Source organism: Cololabis saira, chromosome 13, assembly GCF_033807715.1.
Source record: "Cololabis saira isolate AMF1-May2022 chromosome 13, fColSai1.1, whole genome shotgun sequence".
Classification (NCBI taxonomy): domain Eukaryota; kingdom Metazoa; phylum Chordata; class Actinopteri; order Beloniformes; family Belonidae; genus Cololabis; species Cololabis saira.
The window spans coordinates 17,911,468-17,932,609 of record NC_084599.1 but is presented as its reverse complement, the minus strand read 5'-3'; the positions used below and the strand labels follow the sequence as shown (position 1 = coordinate 17,932,609).

The following is a 21,142-nucleotide window of genomic DNA, read 5'->3' as shown; positions in this document are numbered from 1 at the left end:
TCTCCGTGTTTATAAGAACGTCCTGGACTCAAAAGACCAGGATTCCTTGTGAACAGAGCGTGTGCAGAAAACAAATTCATGTTCCGTTTGATCGGGATATTCCGTTAGGCGTTTATATGACCGAATATTCGGGTTTTAAAAGGAGTAACTCAGGGGTCATATTCGGGTTTTTAAAAACCGGAATATGAGCAAATTCAGGTTATTGGTGTTTACATGGCCGTGCAAAACCGGGTTATTGCTAATATTCGGGTTGTAAAAGGGTTATTGATGTATGTAAACGCAGTCGTGAGCCTGCATGGGCGGTTAGTGACCTGATGATCTCTCGTCCCTCCGGTCCCACCAGGTACTGCACCATCCACTGGCACGCCTCGCTGCTCTTAGACAGCAGCACCTCCACCGCCGCCATCCACTCCTCCGTGTCCACCCTGATTGTTGGGGGGGTACATAAGAATATGGATCTGCTGATTCTCAACGAAGACACTGAAGCTGCTCGCATGCTTGAATGTGTAGTTACCTGAGCTTCTTTTTGGTGTGCAGGTAGGTGTGGAAGAGGAAGTGAACAGCCAGCTGAAGGCTTTCTTTGGCCATTTGCTGATAGTCTGGATGCTTCAGCTTCGTCTGTAAATATTTGTGATGATCGGTTAATGTGCAGCTCTCAGTTCGACTGATGCGTCAAAGAACATAAGCAAAAGTTTTGAGTTGTGTAAATATAAAAAGATTTATCTCAAGAGGGAATTTTGATATTTGTGGAAGGCAATTCAATTAATTTCAACATTTTTACTGCATATTTACACAAAAATCAATAAAAGGAACATACTGCATTGACCGAGGCCAGCGAGAGGATGAAGTTGAAGTAGTCGCTGTTGTAGACGTCTCTGTTCCTCATGAACCTCAGATTCTCATCTCTCACAATCTGCACAACGACAAACCAACTGGTCATCTGAGTGTCAGTGACTAAATCGATTCCCCCCCGATGATTGATGGACTGTGAACATGGGAAGAAGGTTCAAACGCAGCCTTCATGTCTCACAGAAAGCTGGCGGCCCCCTCACCTGATAGATGCTGGCAGGCATCTTCTCCACAAACAGGCCCTTCTTCTCCCCTTTGCGGACCAGGCGGGTCAGGAGCGTCAGGCGGTCATTGTTGGCTCTCGGGGGGCGAGGGGACGACTGTGGAGAAACATCAGGAGAGGACGGAGCAGACCTGGGAAATGAAGAGACAACACGGCAGCTTGGTGAGAATGATCCTTTTTCTCCTTTAAATATGAATTCCATATAAACCTGTTTGATGCTTGTGTCACACTTTTTTCATTTTAAAATAGGACTTAAAACAAGCAGCTAATTTCAGATATCTAACCCGTTGGACACAGCTCCATCATTGTGCTTACTGATAAGAAAGATGACATGAATTATCAGTGAGCCGGTGAGAGGGTTTATGGAAATGTGACTCACAGTGTGAGATCCTCGGCCTCCTGCCTCATGATGCTGACTCGGCTTTTCTTGGGGAGAACGGGTGAGTTCTGATCGCTGATCTTCTGGTAAAACAACATGTAGGCGTTCCAGTACCTCCTCCGCACATCCGGGTACGGGTTGGCTGCAGACGCACAGAGCAGGTCCAATCAGTTGTGTCTCTTATTAGGAAAGCAACATGACCCACAGGTAGGAAAACAAGGCAAGTTACTTACACTGATCATAAACTTTAGGACGGTACTCTCCACCAAAACACTCGTACTCCAGAGTTTCATCGTTCATATCAAACTCTTCCACCACATTGTCATTGAATTTGTACCAACGTCCTCGGGCGCTGCCACTGGGAGGACAATGTGAAAGAAAGGCAAAGATGGGTTTTGACAAAGTACACAGGAAGATCTGTGAGTAATAAAGCAGCAAAGTATAGTATTGTGTGTTTTGGTATGCGAGAGCAGATGCCTGCTGAGAAACAAATAAAAACAATACGTGCTTTAACAGAAAAGCCCCGTACAAGACTTGAGAAAGTGACTCGATCTGAAAATTTGCTACATGTAGTGTTAAAGTCGCCAAGTTGGCGGCACTGCGGCAGTGTTGATGTCGATGGAATACGCGGCGTGAAGTCGCCTTGTCATAGGTTGAGGGAGAAAGCAACAACAATGAGAATGCTTGAGAAACTCAGAGGAAAATAAGAGCGTTACTTTGCGGTGCAGCTCGTGAAACAATTCGTCAGCTAGAAATGACACTACGTGTAGGTGTGAATGGAGATTGCAACAGTTATAATGCAGTCTTAGTTTGTAACTTTCATTCTGCCAATACAAACTAGAAATAATAAAACTGAGCTAATCTCAAGAATATGCTGTCTTAAATGTGGCAGCCAGACTACACAGTTTAAAAACGAGGAATCTCAAGTCTCTCATTGTCGAACTATGTTGCTGCACCTCCCAAAGATGAAATTCAAGGGTTATAAATGGAAATCGTTTAATTGGCTTAGTTCAAAAGTCTCAAGAGTGTTTGAATTGCCCAAAAACATGACCCAAAATAAAACCACTAATATCTGAAGCAAAGTAAAACAACCTGTACATTGCTGTGACACTGACATACAGTAATGCTTGAATATAAATTCTATATCAGTTTAGAGTGAATTATTTATCTTCATCTATGAGGGAAACTGTCATCACGTTAAGGTATAAACCCACTTAGGTATCGACCTGATGCCGTGTCTCATCTCCTGAAGAGAAGTGAGCACGTTATCCCGAGCAGGGACAAGAACCAGTGAGTGAGCAAGAGTGAAGCGCCTGATACTGGCGTTTGTGGCCTCTTTCGGTTCCACTATCCCAGTTAGCATTCCTGCCTCTCAGAGCCAGACATCTGGAGACACTTTCAGACCTAAACCAGCCCACACAAAGCCTGACGCTGCACTCGGGCGCCCCAAGGAGGTCTTTTAATGTCTGGAAAACCAGAGCAACACACTGATGTGCTCCCCCAGAGTTGTGCTTCTTATGGAAAGCAGGAAAAACAAATGGGAATATTAAATGTTTAGTGTATTATTAAATGTAAGTATCAGAAAGATGTGTTCTTTTTAAAGGAAGGCGAGTAAAGGAGAGACAGCGATTAGAGCGTTTCTTACCGCCTGTCTTTAATGAAGGAGTAGTAATGCCCTGCGTGCGCCTGACCACTGTGGACTACAACTCCCACTAGCTCATAGTTCTCAGAGATTGTGACTTTCTTCCTGGGGGACCCTCCGGAGGTGCCGTCGCCTCTCCCCTCCACTCCGTCTCCACTGCAGTCTTGACGAGCCATTCCAGACACGGTGTACGGCTCCATGTTCAACACCCAGGGGAACTGTTCGTCAAAAACAAGCAAGACTTAAAACAAATCTTTATAATTCAGGGATTTAGAGTCTTCTAAAAGAACAGTAAGTGTATTGCAATAATTGGAGGTGTGTCATCTTAGAAAATCAAAACAAAACAATACAAAACAAAAAACAGATTCTTTGTACCCGAATCTGCTCGTCATATTTGATGGAGCGCCCGCTTTCCCAGTCGAAGCCGAAGCGCATGAGGTGAATGCAGAGGACACTGGGCAGGGATTTGATGCATGTCCTCTTCACTGTGGTCCTCTGTGGAAGATGAACACACACTCTTTAGTAAACATGATGTCAGAGTTAACAGGAAAAAAAAAAGACCCACAAGGCAGTGTTCAGACCTTCTCTTTGCATTTTTCACAGTAGTAGGCGTTGCTGCCCTCTAGCACCTCTCCTCTGACAAACTGGTCTAATGAAATCTCTAAACTTTGGCAAGAAGTCACTCCGAGGTTCAACGCCATGAATGTTTCCTCACGCTCGTATCTGTGGAGGGAAAAGAAAAAATAGAAGGTCTCTGGTCAAATATGATGCGCAATAGCAAAATGAGGAAATTTGGTTCGGTAACAGTTGTGACTCACCGGTGGGGACAGTCTTTGCAAATCTTCTGGTCGGAGAAGATTCCCTGAAATGTGTTTTTGAATATTTGTTCTCGGCCCATTTTCTGGAAGAAAGATGTTTGGGGGTCAGTACTTGGCTGGTGCTGATTGTGAGTCATTTATACCGGTGTCGGTTCTACCTTGAGATGTTCATCAAGCTGGTCCACCAGGCTGGTGAAGAACTCGTAGGCATCCTGCTGTTCTCTCACGTACAGCTCTTTGTTCCACATTTTAAAGATCTGCAACACATTTGTATGTAGACGATTGGCTCGATACGAAGGATTTATCACACGATAACTAAAGGTCATACTTAAGAGAAAAAAATACATTTAAAGAAAAAGAGAAAAATATGAATAAATTAGATACAACTTGAAGGTATGATGTAAAAAAAAGCACGACACACTCGATCAACACTTTCAATAATGGCCTTTTCCAGTAGCACCTGCTCGCCTCCACTCGGTTTGGTTCTTTTCCACTAGGGGTCTAACGTGCCGAGTAGATACTTTTCTGTATCTACTCTGCCGAGGTTCTAAGCGGCTGAGTCGGCTGTATCTGACATCATCACACTACAGGCCACCGATTGGTCGGGGGGTTGGAGTCAGACGTCTGAGTCAGGATGTGACATCAGAGAAAGAGCGACTCTGACGGCGGTTTTTTGTTCATTTTATTCAACAGGCAACGGCAGCAAAAGTCTGTTTCATGATCCAACTCTGAGGTGCAGATGTTCATAACCTGGTGGCTGAGGAGAGAATTAAAAAGGGATCTAGACGGGCGATAAGGAACGACCAGGTCTACCAGAAGCTCTGTCACTTCATAGCTGCTCACGGCTACCAACGGGCTTTTCAGCAGCACCGAGACAAACTAAAATACATTTTAAAAGCTGCTCGAAACTTCTCTCACTCTCATTTTTTAACTTGATACACAAGCCGCAGATCAAGCAGCACATATATCATCTCCTCCATGTTCTACATCTTTAGGGTTGTTTTTTTCTTCTTTGTTTGTGTCACACAATCAAGTACGTCATGACAGCTTCGCTCTAACCCCGCCTACTCCTGCTCCGGGTCCTGGATTGTTATGGAAAAGAAACTTGGCCAAGTTGAGTCGAGCTGAGATGAGAAGAGCTGAGTAGGTACTAGTGGAAAAGCTCCATAAGTGTTGAGAGAACCTTCTGTCATGCAGAGGGAGAGCTCTTTGGTCTTGTTTTTATGTTAAGAATTAAAAAATAAGAGACATACAGATGCTTTTCCCACTTGTGCAATAACATTAACAGTGCATTAAAAGCTGACAGTAGTGCAGAACTCTTCCTTAGTCGCCGCTCCACTGAGCTGTGATTTATTACCTTCCAGAAGTTCTCTGGAACGTAGTACTGCAGCTTGCTCTCCATCAGGTGGCCAAACAAGGACTGAACCTGGTAAAAGACGCTCTCTTCTGGCTGGTCTGTGTCATCCTCAATGGACAGGAAACCCTTGAAAACCAAATAAAACACTATAAATCACAGGCCTCGATTTGATACGAGGTGGGCCCTGGAAGAGCAGAGGCCACCTGTGAAGCGTCACTGAATCTGTGCGTACCTCAGCTAAGCCGGGCTGCATGTACAGCTGCTGGAACACAGCGTTCATGTAACACGTGGCTCCGCCGTTCTTCAACCCCACGAAACCTGAGACTGAGCGACTCTCCACAGGGGGCAGATACTGAAAAAACACATGCAGAAGTGTATTTAACTTAGATTTTGAAACCATGACCCAACTCCATACATATAAATACTTCTTTAAGTGGGTCTCTTACATCAAACTCCTTGCAGAGGGAAGGATCCGACTGGTGGTGCATGGACAGCAGCTCTCTGATGATGAGGCGCAGGTTTGGCAGTGAGCTGTCTGCCAGCATCACCAACACCTCGTAGGCCGCCAGTCTGCTGCTAGCCGTGCTGCACCTGACCAAGCATGCACATGAGTAAGAGTTACTGCTGACACAGACTACAACATACAGGGTTTTTCCTTTTGCTTTCAGAAGAAAAGTCACAAATCCATAAAAACAATGCAGAGGGGAAAAACGAAAGAAGTGGCATTCATACTTAGGGTGGAAGTCGTGGCTCGGGGCTGCAGAAGGAGTAGGGTTGGAACTGTTGATGATGATGCGTGAAGCTCGAAACAGGAAATCATCCAGCAACTGTTGGATGACAGATGGACCTGGGGAAAGGGTAGTGTGATGTCATATAATAACTCTCTTAAATAAACTTCCAAAATGCATTTAATAGCTGTGGTTAGGCACATGTGCACGCGTTTGTGGCCTCACCGAGATGTTCTTTCTCATTGCCGCAGAGCGAGAGCAATGTCTTGATGAGCCGGAGATGTCCTGCCAGCAGGATGTTATCTGCTTCGCTGGTTTCCATCTCCGAGCTCCAGCTGGGCTCAAAATTGTCGAGCCAAGAGATCTCATCCTCGAGCATCGTGGCTGCACTCACTTTCAACACCTCCATCTCCGAGGCTGGGGCAGAGTAGGGGAGACAATGTGTGATACTTTCAGTGAACCTTGTGAACCTTTAGTGTGTGGGTGGAAGGCAGCGAGTTCTGTTGTTACATCTAGTAAAATAAGGTGTGCCACTTACTGGTTAGGTCATCCAGAAGCTGACATCTCAGGTCAAAGTACTCTGTGCACTGGGACAGCAACCTGCGAAGAAAACTCAACTTAACACGTTGCCAAACGCCTCAGAGATTGTTCAGTACGCCATTCCCGCCCAGCTACCTTTGGTTGACGCCTCTCATGACGGACGTGGGACTCCACAACGGCAGCTGAGCTGTGAGAATGCCTGAGAGGAGGAACAAGTTGGGTTTCTGGACATCAGGAAAGGCCGAAGTGTCCGACTGGCTCAGAGTGTACAGCTGATCACATGCCACGCGGCGGATCTTGCAGAGGAAGGGAGAGGAAAGGTGACTTGCTATTAATGTGATAAACAATCTTGTAAACAATCCCTTTATGCAGGCTGTTCAGGGTGTTTACCTCTCCGCTGGGAGATCCCAGCAGAATATCAATAATGAAGTCACTGACGGAAGGAAGGCTGTAAAAAGAAGCTGTGGAGAGAAACCGAGCACCTCATTGAAATCCAGCTCAATTGTATTATGATGCATGCAGGATGCCTGTACTGGGGACGGGCTCTTACTCAGCTGCTGACAGCGCAGCTGCAGGCAGGTGACCAGCAGAGACAGGGCCTCGCGAGCGATGATGGCATCTTTGGTAGAGACGCTCTGCTGACGGACACATATCCCAGCATGCAGTGCTGTGGGTGTGGTCTCGCCCTCACTGCTGGAGCTGCAGTTACTTCCTGCAAACACATAAACATCTTCTGTCTCATGATCATTGCTTTAGGTTTTCTTTCTAGAAATCACGTTTAGTGATGCACGGAAATGAAGATTTGTGTCCGAAACCGAAAATAATAATAAACACTTGGCCGAATACCAAATAATACCGAACAATGGTTCTTCGCAGTTTTTCATTTATTTTGCCAATTTTTTCACTATTGCATAAATCAACTAAACGTGCAGTGAAATACCCGCCAGTCACAATTTGTCTTACTGTACTTATTGTATTTTTTCCCATAATCCTTTTTCATTTTCTCCCGTTCAAATCCAATTAATCGGGTCGCGGTGGGGCGGGGCTGATCTTGATTAATAATAATAATAATAATAATAATAATAATAATAATAATAATAGTAAATAATAATTTACCAGCGGCTTTCCCAAATCCAACTCAGCCTGGATAATTTCTCGTGTCCTCTGCTTTTTCCTCACATCCAAGTAATGATCTGACATGCTGACATGTTTGCTGCATTTAATACCGCTCGCCCCTCACTCCATGCTGTTTGCTGTTTGATTGCGTCATCACACGCCGTTATTAATTGTTCGTTTTTTCCCCCACTTATTCCACCGAACACTGAAAGTGTTTTTTTGCTATTTTCGGCCGAACAATTTCGGTTACCGAACATTCGGTGCATCACTAATCACGTCATGAGCTGCTGGTGACAAACTGTCAGGATTGAAGGTATGCAACATAATTAGCATGTGGTTGACATTAGATGGTTCTTTCAGAGGTTTGTGTGGAAAATGAGTTGAGTGCTTTCTTACCAGTGCTGCTGACTCGGGTCCGGACCCCCTGTGGCAGCAGTGTGCTGTGAGTCTCTCTGATTGGCTGTGGGCTGCCAACCAGATCCAATCGTCCTGCTGCAGCTGCCCAGGTCAGGCGCATGAAACAGGCTACGGTGGAGGTGAAGTCGCCCACCTCCATGGTCTTGATGAGAAACATCAAATATTCAGTATTCAGAAAAAGGGATCCATCAGGATGCTGAACTGGCAGCTCAGTTTTAAAGAAGAAGCTTGATACAAAAAGGGTTTGCATCAAGCCGTACCCGGAGCCTACCTGAATGGCGACGCGGGCAGCAGGTATGATTTCTTCAACTCGTATGGACGAGCGCTCAGACAGGGACATCTGTCTGTAAGAAGACTTCTCTGGAGTTCCACAGAGGGACAGCTGCCGCCCCGCCCGGCCCGCGTTACGGAAGGGCCGGGACGAGAGCGCCTCGCTGTCCCTGATCACGTCATCTTCCAGCGGTGCAGGCATGCTCTGACCCACCAGGAGGAACCTGCAAACACAGGGGAAGTCTTCCTTAAGCCTGAATTATGGTTCTGCGTCAAATCGACGCCGTGCCTACGCCGTCACGGCGTCGTGAACCCTTCGGACTTCTCCGCCACTCCATTTCACCGCGGTGCAGTACTCCCGGCGATCGCTAGTTTGCGATCTTTTCCTGAATGGTTTATCCGACTTTTCCGGTCACAGTGAATGAAAGAGATAAGGACAACTATCGTGCAAAAAACCAAAACCAAAAACAAACAAAAAAAAAAAAAACACACATACACGAAGAAAAGAGCGCTGAAAGTTCACGACTGCTTCAAACCGGAAACCGGAAATGCGTTGCTTCCAAGCGAACCAATCACAGCCCTCTCGGTCTGCGTCGCCTCGACGCGTAGTTACAATTTTTGGGAGGTGCACGTCAGTGACGGCGTGTAGTCTGCGTCGACGCGTACCACACGCCGTAGGCACGGCGTCGTTTTGACGCAGAACCATAACTCAGCCTTTAGGGTGGCGTTAGACTCCACCATGTTAAACATCGGCAGACTGCTGATCAGATGATCAGAGCCTGCAGCTGATCAATGACAGGAGTTACTCGACACAAAATGACTCAGAGACTCCATCTGCTATCTGCTATCCAAACACTGTTTTGTCAACAAAACAAATGGAAAATGACGCCGCTGTCCTTCCTCTCAGTGACCTCACCCAATGCTTGTTTCATTAAATGCCACTTGAAAGCGTCGTGGCAATCAGCTACAGATATCTAGCATGTTTGACATCTCTAAGGCAACGTTTCTTGTTTACAACACATCAATGATGGGGGATTTTGCCTTATGATTCACACTAAGGATGAGAGGGACCCAAGCCACACGTAGATCAGCGGAAATAGTACAAAACATCTACAGCCAGCACGCTTGCTTGCCTCAGAGCGATTCCTGGTGAACTCAGCTGAGCTCAGTCGTTTCCTGCACTTATTACTCAGGAGCTGCCGGGGGTATTAATACCACCGCTGAATGTCTTAGACATTTGAGTTCTCTCATGTGTCCACTAGAGCAAAGCATCTGCAATCCAGAATCCAGCACACGCGAGAAAAAAGGCTTATATAAAGATACAATGTGTTGTACCTGGCCAACTGAAGGCAAATGGAGTAGACCCCTTGTCTGGTCTCGTAATCCACTTCGGATGGGATGGAATCTCTCTGCATAACATTCACCACCAGACTGCAAGGAAGACACAGGGAAGTACAGTCATCCAGATTAAAAATAGATCAAAAGAATACTGGAGGGAGTTTAAGATTACATATGCAGCATGGCATATGTGTCCGGGTACCTAATATTGCTTGACAAATATGCTAACACTTCACAGTGTGGAACGTGGAAACATGTAGCATGCCAATGCTCTTACCTCAGGCCTCCTGCTTTAAGGAAGTTGTCACAGAAGGACTTGCTGCTGGTTTTGGCCATCTCATCATCCGATGTAGGCATGAGCTTTGAACTCAATACCTAACGCGCAGGCGGAAATTAAAGAGCAATACAGACATCATGCCACTGTTCCAGTAAAGCTATGAAGTGTTTGTTGATGTGCGTGTAAACATATGTGTACCTCAAGATTGTACAGCACTCTGAAAGTAGACATTCCAGGAGCAGAAGATCGGAAAAGGGACTCCAAGATGGACGCTGCGCTGGGCTGATGCTGCTGCTTGGCCGTCATAGAAGGAGATCGAGAGCCTGATCCCTGGCCGAGCGTGAACAGCGTCTTCTACAAAGAAAAAGTCACACGAATTGGAAAATAGCTGTGGCTGAAGAAGTAAAACCAGAAAGAGCAAACAATGTGTAAGAAAGAAATACAGGTAACGCCCCACAGACTTATCACAATCCATCGCCAAACTTGTCTTTGACATAATCTTTAAACCGAATGCATCGAATGAGGGTTAAAAAGGAAAGAAAAGCTTAACACTGCAAATACCCCTACCTCTTGACATGAAACGCTCTTTAAGACACTTTTAGGTACCTGGTGGCTCCAGACACTGGATTCTTTGGGAACAAAGTTATCAAGAGCATCTTGCACATCGGGATCAGTTGGAATCAGTAGGAGGAGCTTCCTCACGCGAAGAGTGATCCTATTGATGGCCGAGGATAAAAACATTTGAACAAAAAGCTAATTAAACGCCTCAACCTTACTAAAGCCACTGTGACACTATTAAGCTTGTATTTTGTCTGATGAGATGAACACAAACACATGTGGATCACTGGAGGGGAAATATCATTTTCATCTACAGAAAGATGACATTCCGATAACAGCTCTAGTTACTGGCAACTTGAAATATACATGATCAAAAACAACATAACACCACCTCACCTGGACTCATCTAGGTTTGCCAGCTGGTAAAGCATTTCAAACACATTGCACACCAAAGCCATCACCACCCCAGGCAGGGACTTCTCCTGCAGACAGAGGAACACTGAGCATCACGACTGTTGTCTGAAGTCTCGGTCTGTCTACAGTCTTCTCACTGTGAGGGATTTTGCATTCACGTCGGAGGGGTTACCTGCTCCAAGGCATAGGCGGAGTTGAAGACAGCAGAGCTGGAGCTGCTGGAGGCGGAGGCCGAGGACTCTGAGCTGCCGGATGGAGTACCGGTGCCGGAGCTCTTCACAGTCAGACTCTGCTCGTCGCCGAAGCCGAGCTGGGACAGCAGCTTCTGGTCTCGGTTCATGGTCAGCTAACATGCAGTGGCAGGGCAGCGGTGACAAAGAATAGGAGGAGAAAAGAAATGGAGGTATTTCAAAGCCACAGAACAGATGCAGTAGGCAGAACTCAGACCCAAAGAATTTACTGCACATAGAGTAAAATACTTTCATGAGGGAATAACTGACTGCAAACTTACAACGCTATCATTGGCAAAGATCTGGACATTATCCACTGGACAGCTCAAGTGCTCAGAAATCTTCCACCGGATATTTCCTATCGTCTCATTACTGTGGGTCTGCAGGACACACAGCACACATACAGTCAGGCGGGCCACTTCCTCTGCAGACGTTAACGCCGTACAACATGTTACCAGCAACCAGGAATACCTCGAGGGCAAAGGTGTCTTTGGTTGACTCATAGGTGACGTGAAGGGTGACGGGGTGTCCATTGAACGAGGCACCGTGAGGTAGAATAGTGCGAGGAACTGAGTACATATCCTACACAGGAATACAAGACAAATGTTGAGCTCAAAATTAAAACTGCAATTTTATTTCCTTTTGTAGTTAAAGACTAAAGTTACCAGTTTATGCAACACAAATATTGCTTTGAGTGATACAGATGTTTCATGAATGGAGAATGAATCCCTTAAAAGGGAAAAGTGCACGGCCTACCTCTATAGTGATGACGTAGCGTTCAGCCAACAGCAGCAGTCTTTCAATTATTACCAGCTTTGTGGATCTAAAAATTTAAATCCATACATTATTGTGAGGTATGAAATTACCTGGACATGAGAGCGTATTAATAGGTGAAGTAACTCTGTTCTTACCCAAACCCCCCTCTGTACCTGGAAGGTGATTGTACAGATGTGGCCACGGTTGGCATGGCAGTGGCCGTCAGCATCTTGGTTGCCCTAGTAACAGCATGTGTCAAAGTAGGCCCGCCCAGGGCCGAACTTGCAGCCTGAGGGGGAAAAATATATATAGCAAGAGAACTCTGCTGTTGGTGTGGATGTTTGTGAAATGACATAATGATACCTACAAAAGAAAAAAGGTTTGAGTGCTTACTTCTAGTCGTTTGTAGCAATCTGCTATGAACTTCTTGTGCAAAGACACTGAATCCTGTAAGATAGTAAGGTTCAATTCAGATTATATGTCAGATAATAATTGAGCAATAACTGGTGATTCAAATGTTCACGAAGGAACGGTCACTGAAACAGTTCCTGTTTTCAAACTGGACTACTTAACTCTGCATGACAGATTAGTAGACTGAGAGAGATTAAATATGCCGTCTAGCTGCCGACACTGGTATGTGTGCGTTTTTATACAGACCTTCTTCATCTTGGGATTTAAGTTGGTATAGCTATAGGTGATAATAAGCTGGATTGCATCATTGGCTATCTCCTCGTCAGGGGTTTCCATGGCGATACGCCAAAGAAAATCCATCCCCGTCAGGTCAAGGCGCTCCACACACTGTAAACGGAGCGTTTGATAACATAAACAAACACATCCACCAAGATGTGTTTTACGTAAATGACAAGAGAAAGTGATCGGACACTGACCAGCTGAGTTCCCTGTCGCTTCAGACGATGGTCGCACAGATTTACATTCTCAAAGAAAGTCTTGAACAGATTGAAACCTGAAATACACATAAAATAAGACAAGTGCTGTGACGGATGGTAACTTGTGAACTGCTTCTGAACAGCATCGTACAATACTGCAGCAAGTCTGACCATTCATGGTGATCTCATAAGACTCCAGCTTTAAGATCTTCTCCTTGAAGAGCTGCTGCTGGACATCACTCTCAAGGTCATGCTGTCCTTTGGTGAACCACTCAAAGCACATCTGCACACACAAAAACATGGTAATCAATGCTTCTATATCGGATCTGATTACTGAAATCAAACCTTTACATTTTGTGTCGGCCAATTACAGACTTGCATCTAATCTTCTCTTCTTATCTACATGGTTTATACAGCAATCCTTATGTTAAATTTAATACCAATTTAATACCTTTTTCACTACCTTCAGATTTTTTTTAAAAACTGTCACAACATTAAGTGTTAATCACGTACCTTTTAACATTAATACAGATTTTGAACTATAGAACACTATACAGAACAGATTTATAGACTCATTGATGTTGACCAGATGTTTCACATTTATTTCACTTTGTGAATGACAATAAAATAGACTGCTTAAAATGTAAAAGGTAAAAAATAATACCAATTTAAAAAAAATTATACCTCTGACAGTGAATTTAACACTTTTAATGGCCTTACATTTGGCAATTTTCGTTTATCACTTTTTAATACTTTTTAAAACCCAGCGGAAACCCTGATCTAAAACACACAACGCAACCACCAAAGCACCAAAATAATCATTTTAAAGTGTTTCAGTTAGGATATGGTGCATATCCTGGTACAGAAACATGTTAAATTTAACAACCTCATGGACTTGCATTGTGACACCCAGGATTTAAATTATGTTTGGGTCAGGGCTGATCCTCTTAAAACACAGAATTGTCCCCTTTGTGTTATTCCCTATCCAGATGAGGTGATTGTTCCAACACCATCAGTCTCAGTCTCACCATCAGGCCTCCTTTGCTTACTATGATGAACCAACAACCATCTGTCTGCAGCTTTTATGAAGTGAGAATTTAAGGTGACTGGTCTACGGTCATTGAGGAGAGAGAGTTTCTTCCACAGCACTGGAGCTTTCTAAGATTGAAGAGGGTTTGAGGGGCCCGGAGGTTTTTTACGTGTAAGATGGAAGTGTGACAGGGAAGGTGATGGTCGGGGGAGAGTGTGAGGTCTGCCTGGCTGAAGGCAGCGGATTAGAATGCAGAGCATCTCTCGCTGGACTTGTTGAAACATGTTCAGCTCATTAGCTTTGCTGAGGTTTCCATCAGTCTGCTGTCCTTTCACCTTGAAGCGTGAATCCCACACTGCAGCAACTTGCACAGCGCACTTCCTTGCTTTCTTTTGGCTGGATTTTAAGTTGTTTCTGCACTTCATAACATCTAAACACTCTCTTGTTGCTCAGAAGCTATCAGGTGACTGCTGATGTGGAGCTTGTTACTGAGGAAGCTCATAATTGTCCAGGTGGGAATGGATTTTTTCATATGGACATTTACTCAGTCTATCGCACACTTAATGATGGCTTTTATTTAATTTCTTTGTGCCTCACAACTTGCATCCCCGTCTGCGGTCATTAACCTCAGAAAACATGCTTGCAGTTCTTTTGAGCACAAGACCTGCGCCGTGCCTCAGGTGCAGGATCATGTGCATATCCAATTCATTTCCACAAGAGTGTGGATTGGGGCTACAGGTCCTGCCGCACGTAACAGAACACATTGCCACACTGAACACTGACATTTGTTTGGCCTGCTCCCGTCTGTCGGCTTCCGGTGGCTCTGCCCATTACTGTGACCAGCTCTTTCCTTTTTTCAAAAAATAAATCAATCTCATCCACATCATTCTGTTAAATCAGGCCTGGCTCGCAATTACGTGTACCCTCGGAGGTGAGTTATTGGCGGGGCCAGCTCAACATAAAACCCAGCGCCATTTAATGTTAAAAGGACAGCCGACACGCTAGATTCGGGTGTTGAACACACCAGTGTAAAAGAGGTTCATGTTTGCAGAAAGGTGCTTGCAAAAACAAAGGATCATGGACAAGGTTTGGTTGTGTTTAGCGTTACCGTACCTCGCGGTCAAGTTCACAAACATCCGGCCCCGACACCAGGCATTCCCAGAGCTCCTTTGCTCTGTTCCAGACCAGGTAGAGGCTGGCCTCTTGGAGGAAGAACGCCAGGAAGCGCAGGTGGCTGTCCAGATACTAAACACAGGTTGAGACACACGTTATTACCAGCTCAGGACGAATTAGTGTCACTTCAAAGTAAAAACTGAAGTCCCGGGCTTACATAAGAAAGAGGATTATAAGAAAAAAAAAAGTACATCACAGACAAACCTCTTGGTAGCTGTATCTCCCATCCACCAGAGCTGAACCTGAGAGGCCATTATTACCCGAAGCGGTCACAGCGAGGCGATGGCAGCACACGAGAGATCCCGTGATCAGTTTCACAATCTCAAAGTTCTTCTTTAAGTCCTGGATGATGCTCTGTGGGGCAGTGGGGAAAGGTTACCGGCGCATCAGGGTGTGTGCTGCACCTCATGCAGATGCTGTGTGCATTTTCTGTTACCTTGTCTTGCTTCTGGTAAGTCTGCTTGATAAAAGAGCGGGTGATCTCATGCAGCTGTCGGAGAGCGGGAACAACCCAGATCGCCTGAGGACTGCTGGGCTGAGATGCCTGGTGAAACACAAGACACACACCAAATAACATCTGCCCGCTCACAATGAGCACAACAAACATGCCTTTCTAATCCCTTTTCATTTTATGACAATGATTTCACATCAGAAACTCACAATTTCCAAAGTAAGGACTTTGTGAAACTGAGAAAAAAGTCAGAGCCAGGGATATAAAGCACTGAGGATCAAACCTGCCTCATTAAAACTCAAAAAAAGATCAAACATTAAACATGTGCTTCCTTTTGATATCCATGGTTCTGATTAGTTCCTCTCAGCGAGAGCACTTCCACCAAAGCTGACAAATCACTTAGAGATCAGACCGCTGCCACCCAGAAGAAGATCACCACCACTGTGTCGTTATTAGTAAGGACCAAAGCACTCTTGGTGAGGCAAGCGAGAGATTAACACGCACCTGGTTAAATCACTTCATATTGCAATCTGTGAAATTATGAACCCCTTTGCCAATGAAAGCCTTTTGTGATCAAACCCTCCTCCAACACTGGCTGGCAGGCATGAAACAGCGAGAGTAGACACACGTCGGTCAATGGAAACACAGATTATATGGGATTATTCTCTTACTTTAGCCAAAGAGTTAGATTTCTTCTTGCCCCAAGTGCCAATATGAAATGAGATTTGAGTGTCGCTGCCTTTATTGTCCTCCTGAGAGTGATTCTAAAGACATACATTTCATTTCAAGTGGGACATTTGCACATGTTTGTGTTCACACCCGATAACAAGTGACACACACACACAAAGGTCATACATGCATTTGGTTCAGCAGATATGGCTAACGTTGGTGGGACGTTGCCTTGCATATCGTGTCAAACCAAGAAACGTGCAGATGTTACTAAAAAAAACATGGCTCAGCTGTATTCAGATGCATTAATTAGTCATTGTGGAGAACCAGAACACACAATACCAGTTTAGTGCAGTGGCACACCCCTAACCGCATGACTTACAACCAAAGATAGGTATCGGCGCACAACAGAGCATGCATTCCTCCTCTTCTTTCAGTCTTATTATAAACATTGTACGTGTATTTTTAATTCAGTGGAGTGTAGCCTTGAGCACACACTTGAACAGAGACTAGCAGTCCTTGTTTTCCTAAATTATACAATTTTTCGACTTTCTGGTTTGAGGAATATATCCACGAAGCATTACCAATGACAGAAATCAGAGATAATAATGCTTGGGAGAACTAAATGATCTGGTTTTTCAGTTGTGTCCATAATTGATATTTACATGTGAACTATTGATTCAGAACATTAGTTATTTTTAAAAACAACAAGGAATACCCGATACGCTGAATTGATACATATACTGTTGGACTTTGATCATCAGAGTTTTCAAGGAACTGAATACAGCATTTCTTTTACTCTTAATTTCTTTAGCTGTCTCACATCCTTCATTGGAAGGCAAAAGGGTCAAAACTGTCCGGAAGAAAAAGAAAGTAGGAGGAGTTTTGCACACACGTGAAGGGTTAGGGTCCCTCTAGAAAAATGATTCAGTAATAAATAAATTCAATAAATGGTTAGTAACACACATTAGTTTAACTATGACACCATACAAGTGTATCTCAAATGTTTGACAATATAGAGAAAAGCAACCATACACGCTCACACTAATTCCTAATTCTGAATCATCAATTAACCTAACCGAACATGCAAACTCCACTCAGAAGGAGCCCTGCCAGGCCGGGAGTTGAACCAGGAACTTTCCTGCTGTGAGGCAGCAGTGCTAACCAGTAAGCCACCGTGCTGCCCACAAGTGTAACATTTGTCTATAATAAGACTCAGTTGATCTCGTATCAGTGATAGTTGCCACTACTTCATCGGTAATAGCTAATAAATGAAAGTCAAACGTCAACATGATTATCATCATGTGCAGTTATTTGAATACTCCCAACAAATAAATAGATAAAATGATTTTGAAAGCAGACTCAACTGTAATATTGAGACATTAAAACATGCTAGACGGGGTTATTTACATCTCATTGGTTCTGGGATTGTCAGAAAGACCAGATGTAGTCCTTATCAAAAGGCTTTGGAAGAAATAATCAAAGTCCTTTAAAGAAAAAAGCTCAAGGCCTCCATAACCTTCAGTCAATTTGAGGCAGCAAATGACTGAAGTTAGATTCACTGAAGTTGAATTTAATGCCTAACTAGTCCAGACATATTAACTTTAGAAATAAACTGCGACAGAAGGCAGAAAAATGTCGGGGCCTGGAGATGTGTGTCTTTCTAGCTGTTTAATTGCAGTTTTTGAGTGGAAGGTACACTAGCAGCATTTAATTATGTGTAAATAGATCACAGAAAACAAATTCTCACAATCCAGTCACATGTGTTTCTCACCTTCTTAATGTCCTCGATGCATTTAATGATGTAGCTACGTTTCACCGTCTCCTTAACAGCGTAGGCATCACTCAGGATCCCCAGGTGCTCCTCCAGCGCCTGCTGGACTAAGCTGGTGGGCAGGGTGGGGAGGTGAGCCAGGTCCCACAGCACCTCCAGCACCTGAGACGCCCCGCAAGGACACAAGACGCGTCAGAGTCAGGAGGAAACGCAAACATGAAAAACCTCAGCAGCTGGCTTTCCATGTAAAGTACCTTGAGATGACTTTTGTTCAGGCGTTTTTTTTATTTGCTCATATTCGGGTTTTTAAAAACCCGAATATGACCCCTGGGTTACTCCTTTTTAAACCCGAATATTGGGTCATGTAAACGCCAAACGGAATATCCTGATCAAACGGAACATGAATTTGTTTTCTGCGCATGATCTGTTTGCAAGGAATCCTGGTCTTTTGAGTCCAGGAGGTACTTATAAACACGGAGAAAAGCAAGACCACGCCACACTTTTGGAGTGAGGAGGAGACTAATCATTTCATAAATGTAATGAAGGATATGAACATTTTGGCATTTGCAGACGGTAGAAAGTACTGGGATAGCGAGATTTACAAGAAGGTGAGCGAAAAGCAGCATTTGTTTTGAATTTGGATACAGGAAGAAGAAGCAGAAATGACGGTAATTGCGTCATGATGTTCTCCGTGCGTCGCTGGTTTGATCGAGATATTCCAAATGATTAATTACCATGTAAACGGAATATTCCGAATGTCTCAGTAACCGGAATATTAGCAATAACTAATTTTAACGAATTTTGACTGCATGTAAACGTAGTCTGTGCTTTACCTTGCAGGAAAGACACATGAACCCAACTCACCTTTCCTGTTGTGGTATCAGAACGGGCTTCTCGGCCTATTCTCCCGATCAAACTGAGCAGCTTTTGCCTAACGCGATCGCTCTCAATTTCCCAGCTCTAAATAAAAGCAAATGTGATGTTACAACACTTTTCAGCACATAACGTGTCAATCCAAGTGTCATGGATAGCACTGACCTTTTGAATGAGGACAAAGAGGTGAGTGAGCTGATCGAAGCTGAATTTCACAGCAGCAGCAGCAATTATTGTATGGATGTTCTCGATCACCGTAGATGACTGGCCTGCCTGAAACATCCACACAAACACCAACACATCCACTTGAAGCAAATAACTAGTGCATTAAACCAAAGAACTTGTGCATTTTGTCATTTGCAACACATCCATAAATGTCTGCAAACATGCACAGACAAAACCTTCAGTTTACGTAATGAAAACATATTTAAACACGTGACAGTAGTTAATATTTACAGTAGGCTCTAACCTGTATCCTCCAGATTTTGGAAAGTTCATCTAGTGACAGTTTACTTCCCAGCAGCTCAATGATTCCCTTAATCCTCTCACAGTACTGAGCCTGATCAATGTTTCCTGAAACAAGAAACATGTATGTCCCACTTAAGCATCAAACTCAAACCAAACGCTGATGCTATACTGCCAGGAGAGCCTATCTCCATGTACTTTACCTTCCAGTGCTATTGACAGGACTGAGTTCTCCACAAGCCAGTCGAGCAGTTTATCCGTGTCAATTGCATTTTTCACTGTTTTTGACACTGTGCTCTCCTCTATCAACTTGGTCACCTGCCAGACAAATAAGCATAACAATGAGATAAAAGGCTCAAAGATGAAGAGAAACACTCTTGAAATTTCAGAAAGGAGGGAAACTGACTTCTTTGAGGGAGTTCATCTTGGTGGAAAAGTGGGGAGTTTTGAGCATCCGCAGCAGCGTGTCCAGCCGCAGGTCGTCCACCACGGCGACCAGGTCCCTCTCGAACCTCATACACAACAGCTTGATGGCGGACAGAAGGTCTGGGATGCTCACCAGACGCTGGGGTTAAAAGAAAATCCACAAAGTCAGAAAATCTTTGTTTCACAAGTATCCACTTTTCTGACTTAATGTGAGCCTGAATTGTGACCCTTGTCACTATTTACTTCCACTGGAGGTCTCATAGGAGGGTGTGCAATCTGTTTACACCAAAATCTTGCCTCATGTGCAAGTACCAGTTTAAACAATGTTTCTTTTTGGCTTCCCATTGCTTAGCAAGGTCTTCCAACTTCTCACAACCAAATGATATAAAACTAAAAGTCTACCTTGTCTTTAAGGTCCTTTTCCTCCAGGTTTTGCACGTATGTGATCATCTTGTGAATGACGGGATCAAGCATGGGCTAGGGAAAAAAACGACACGAGAGTTTGTTGGTCCTTGTGGATTAAAAGAGCCCAACATAGTAAGATGATGCAAAAGATAAAAATATTATATAAATCTGAACCGGACACAAATAGCAAACAACCTTCCATTTGAACATTGGTGCAAAGGAAAAGAGAAAATGCACAAAAATAACTTATGGATCATAGCTACCATTGTATGTTTGTTTACTTGTAGGGTTATTTCCCATCTACCAATGTGCGTATGCAACCGTGACTTTTAGGACACTTTCACTTTCTCGTTTGAGTATGGACGAATAATTCTATTTCAGGCATCCTCAAGTATAAAGTAGAAGTAGAAACAAATGCATGTGATAGAAAAGTACATGCCAGCTTACCTGGACAAGGGTTGAGTTCAGGTATTCGGCACAAACTCCAAGAGGCTGAACCAGAGCGGAGACGCACTGCAGGAAGGTGGACAGTGATGAGAGAACGTTAATCATGACACGCCAAAGAAAAACAAAGAAGAAAACAACAAACTCACTCATGAATGCTAGCTTCGGTGTGAGAAACGTAAAAACTCTTCACTCCAAATATACCCATTTTTAAACTGCTGCATAATCTGCCCTGTTGGTTTAGTATAATATTGATCAGCGCCACATATGACAGCAGACAACAGCATCGCCCCAAGTGTGTGTGTTCCAGGCTAAACCACATCGCAGCTGTTTCAAAAACAGCTTCCTATACAGCAGTGTGTACCGACTGTGCCAAAAAGCTGTACATAGTATGCAGTATGTGAAGAATTATACAATCTGTAGCATGTGAGAAGCACCTGATGGAAAATGTCTAGCATTTAAGTGGCCGGTCTACCTCACATGCTGTATCCCATATCTCACAACTGTTGCATAGTTGTATTTATTGTGGCATGCTATGTACCAACAAATAGTCTAGTATGCAGAACATATTTTTATGCTACGTGTAAGTGCAGTAGAAGTATTTTCACGATTGCATGTGAAGGAGTGAGCATT

The 21,142-nt window shown here is 44.1% G+C and overlaps 1 protein-coding gene across 5 annotated transcripts in view; it reads right to left on the bottom strand.

Annotated features, from left to right (window-relative positions):
- The window catches only part of usp24 (ubiquitin specific peptidase 24), a 37,424-nt gene that overhangs the window by 9,039 nt on the left and 7,243 nt on the right, over positions 1–21,142 (bottom strand). The window contains exons 8-55 of one of the 5 annotated variants that reach the window (XM_061738088.1): positions 20,513–20,578; positions 20,063–20,137; positions 19,641–19,799; positions 19,438–19,552; positions 19,239–19,342; positions 18,935–19,042; positions 18,761–18,856; positions 17,897–18,058; positions 16,125–16,217; positions 15,439–15,546; positions 15,207–15,356; positions 14,943–15,074; positions 12,971–13,082; positions 12,800–12,876; positions 12,570–12,710; positions 12,306–12,359; positions 12,068–12,201; positions 11,913–11,979; positions 11,628–11,738; positions 11,438–11,536; positions 11,099–11,272; positions 10,909–10,994; positions 10,522–10,669; positions 10,153–10,308; positions 9,955–10,052; positions 9,675–9,770; positions 8,341–8,563; positions 8,049–8,211; positions 7,087–7,248; positions 6,927–6,997; positions 6,672–6,832; positions 6,535–6,596; positions 6,222–6,413; positions 6,001–6,115; positions 5,715–5,859; positions 5,501–5,620; positions 5,269–5,394; positions 4,070–4,168; positions 3,912–3,994; positions 3,675–3,816; positions 3,469–3,588; positions 3,097–3,311; positions 1,685–1,809; positions 1,452–1,593; positions 1,053–1,203; positions 818–913; positions 515–618; positions 312–425 (exon numbers count right to left, since the gene is read on the bottom strand). In XM_061738088.1, the coding sequence (XP_061594072.1) occupies positions 312–425; positions 515–618; positions 818–913; positions 1,053–1,203; positions 1,452–1,593; positions 1,685–1,809; positions 3,097–3,311; positions 3,469–3,588; positions 3,675–3,816; positions 3,912–3,994; positions 4,070–4,168; positions 5,269–5,394; positions 5,501–5,620; positions 5,715–5,859; positions 6,001–6,115; positions 6,222–6,413; positions 6,535–6,596; positions 6,672–6,832; positions 6,927–6,997; positions 7,087–7,248; positions 8,049–8,211; positions 8,341–8,563; positions 9,675–9,770; positions 9,955–10,052; positions 10,153–10,308; positions 10,522–10,669; positions 10,909–10,994; positions 11,099–11,272; positions 11,438–11,536; positions 11,628–11,738; positions 11,913–11,979; positions 12,068–12,201; positions 12,306–12,359; positions 12,570–12,710; positions 12,800–12,876; positions 12,971–13,082; positions 14,943–15,074; positions 15,207–15,356; positions 15,439–15,546; positions 16,125–16,217; positions 17,897–18,058; positions 18,761–18,856; positions 18,935–19,042; positions 19,239–19,342; positions 19,438–19,552; positions 19,641–19,799; positions 20,063–20,137; positions 20,513–20,578 (5,852 nt within the window). The remainder of the gene's footprint in view (positions 1–311; positions 426–514; positions 619–817; positions 914–1,052; positions 1,204–1,451; positions 1,594–1,684; positions 1,810–3,096; positions 3,312–3,468; positions 3,589–3,674; positions 3,817–3,911; positions 3,995–4,069; positions 4,169–5,268; positions 5,395–5,500; positions 5,621–5,714; positions 5,860–6,000; positions 6,116–6,221; positions 6,414–6,534; positions 6,597–6,671; positions 6,833–6,926; positions 6,998–7,086; positions 7,249–8,048; positions 8,212–8,340; positions 8,564–9,674; positions 9,771–9,954; positions 10,053–10,152; positions 10,309–10,521; positions 10,670–10,908; positions 10,995–11,098; positions 11,273–11,437; positions 11,537–11,627; positions 11,739–11,912; positions 11,980–12,067; positions 12,202–12,305; positions 12,360–12,569; positions 12,711–12,799; positions 12,877–12,970; positions 13,083–14,942; positions 15,075–15,206; positions 15,357–15,438; positions 15,547–16,124; positions 16,218–17,896; positions 18,059–18,760; positions 18,857–18,934; positions 19,043–19,238; positions 19,343–19,437; positions 19,553–19,640; positions 19,800–20,062; positions 20,138–20,512; positions 20,579–21,142) is intronic. The other 4 variants (XM_061738090.1, XM_061738089.1, XM_061738091.1 and 1 more) reach the window with 4 other exon arrangements.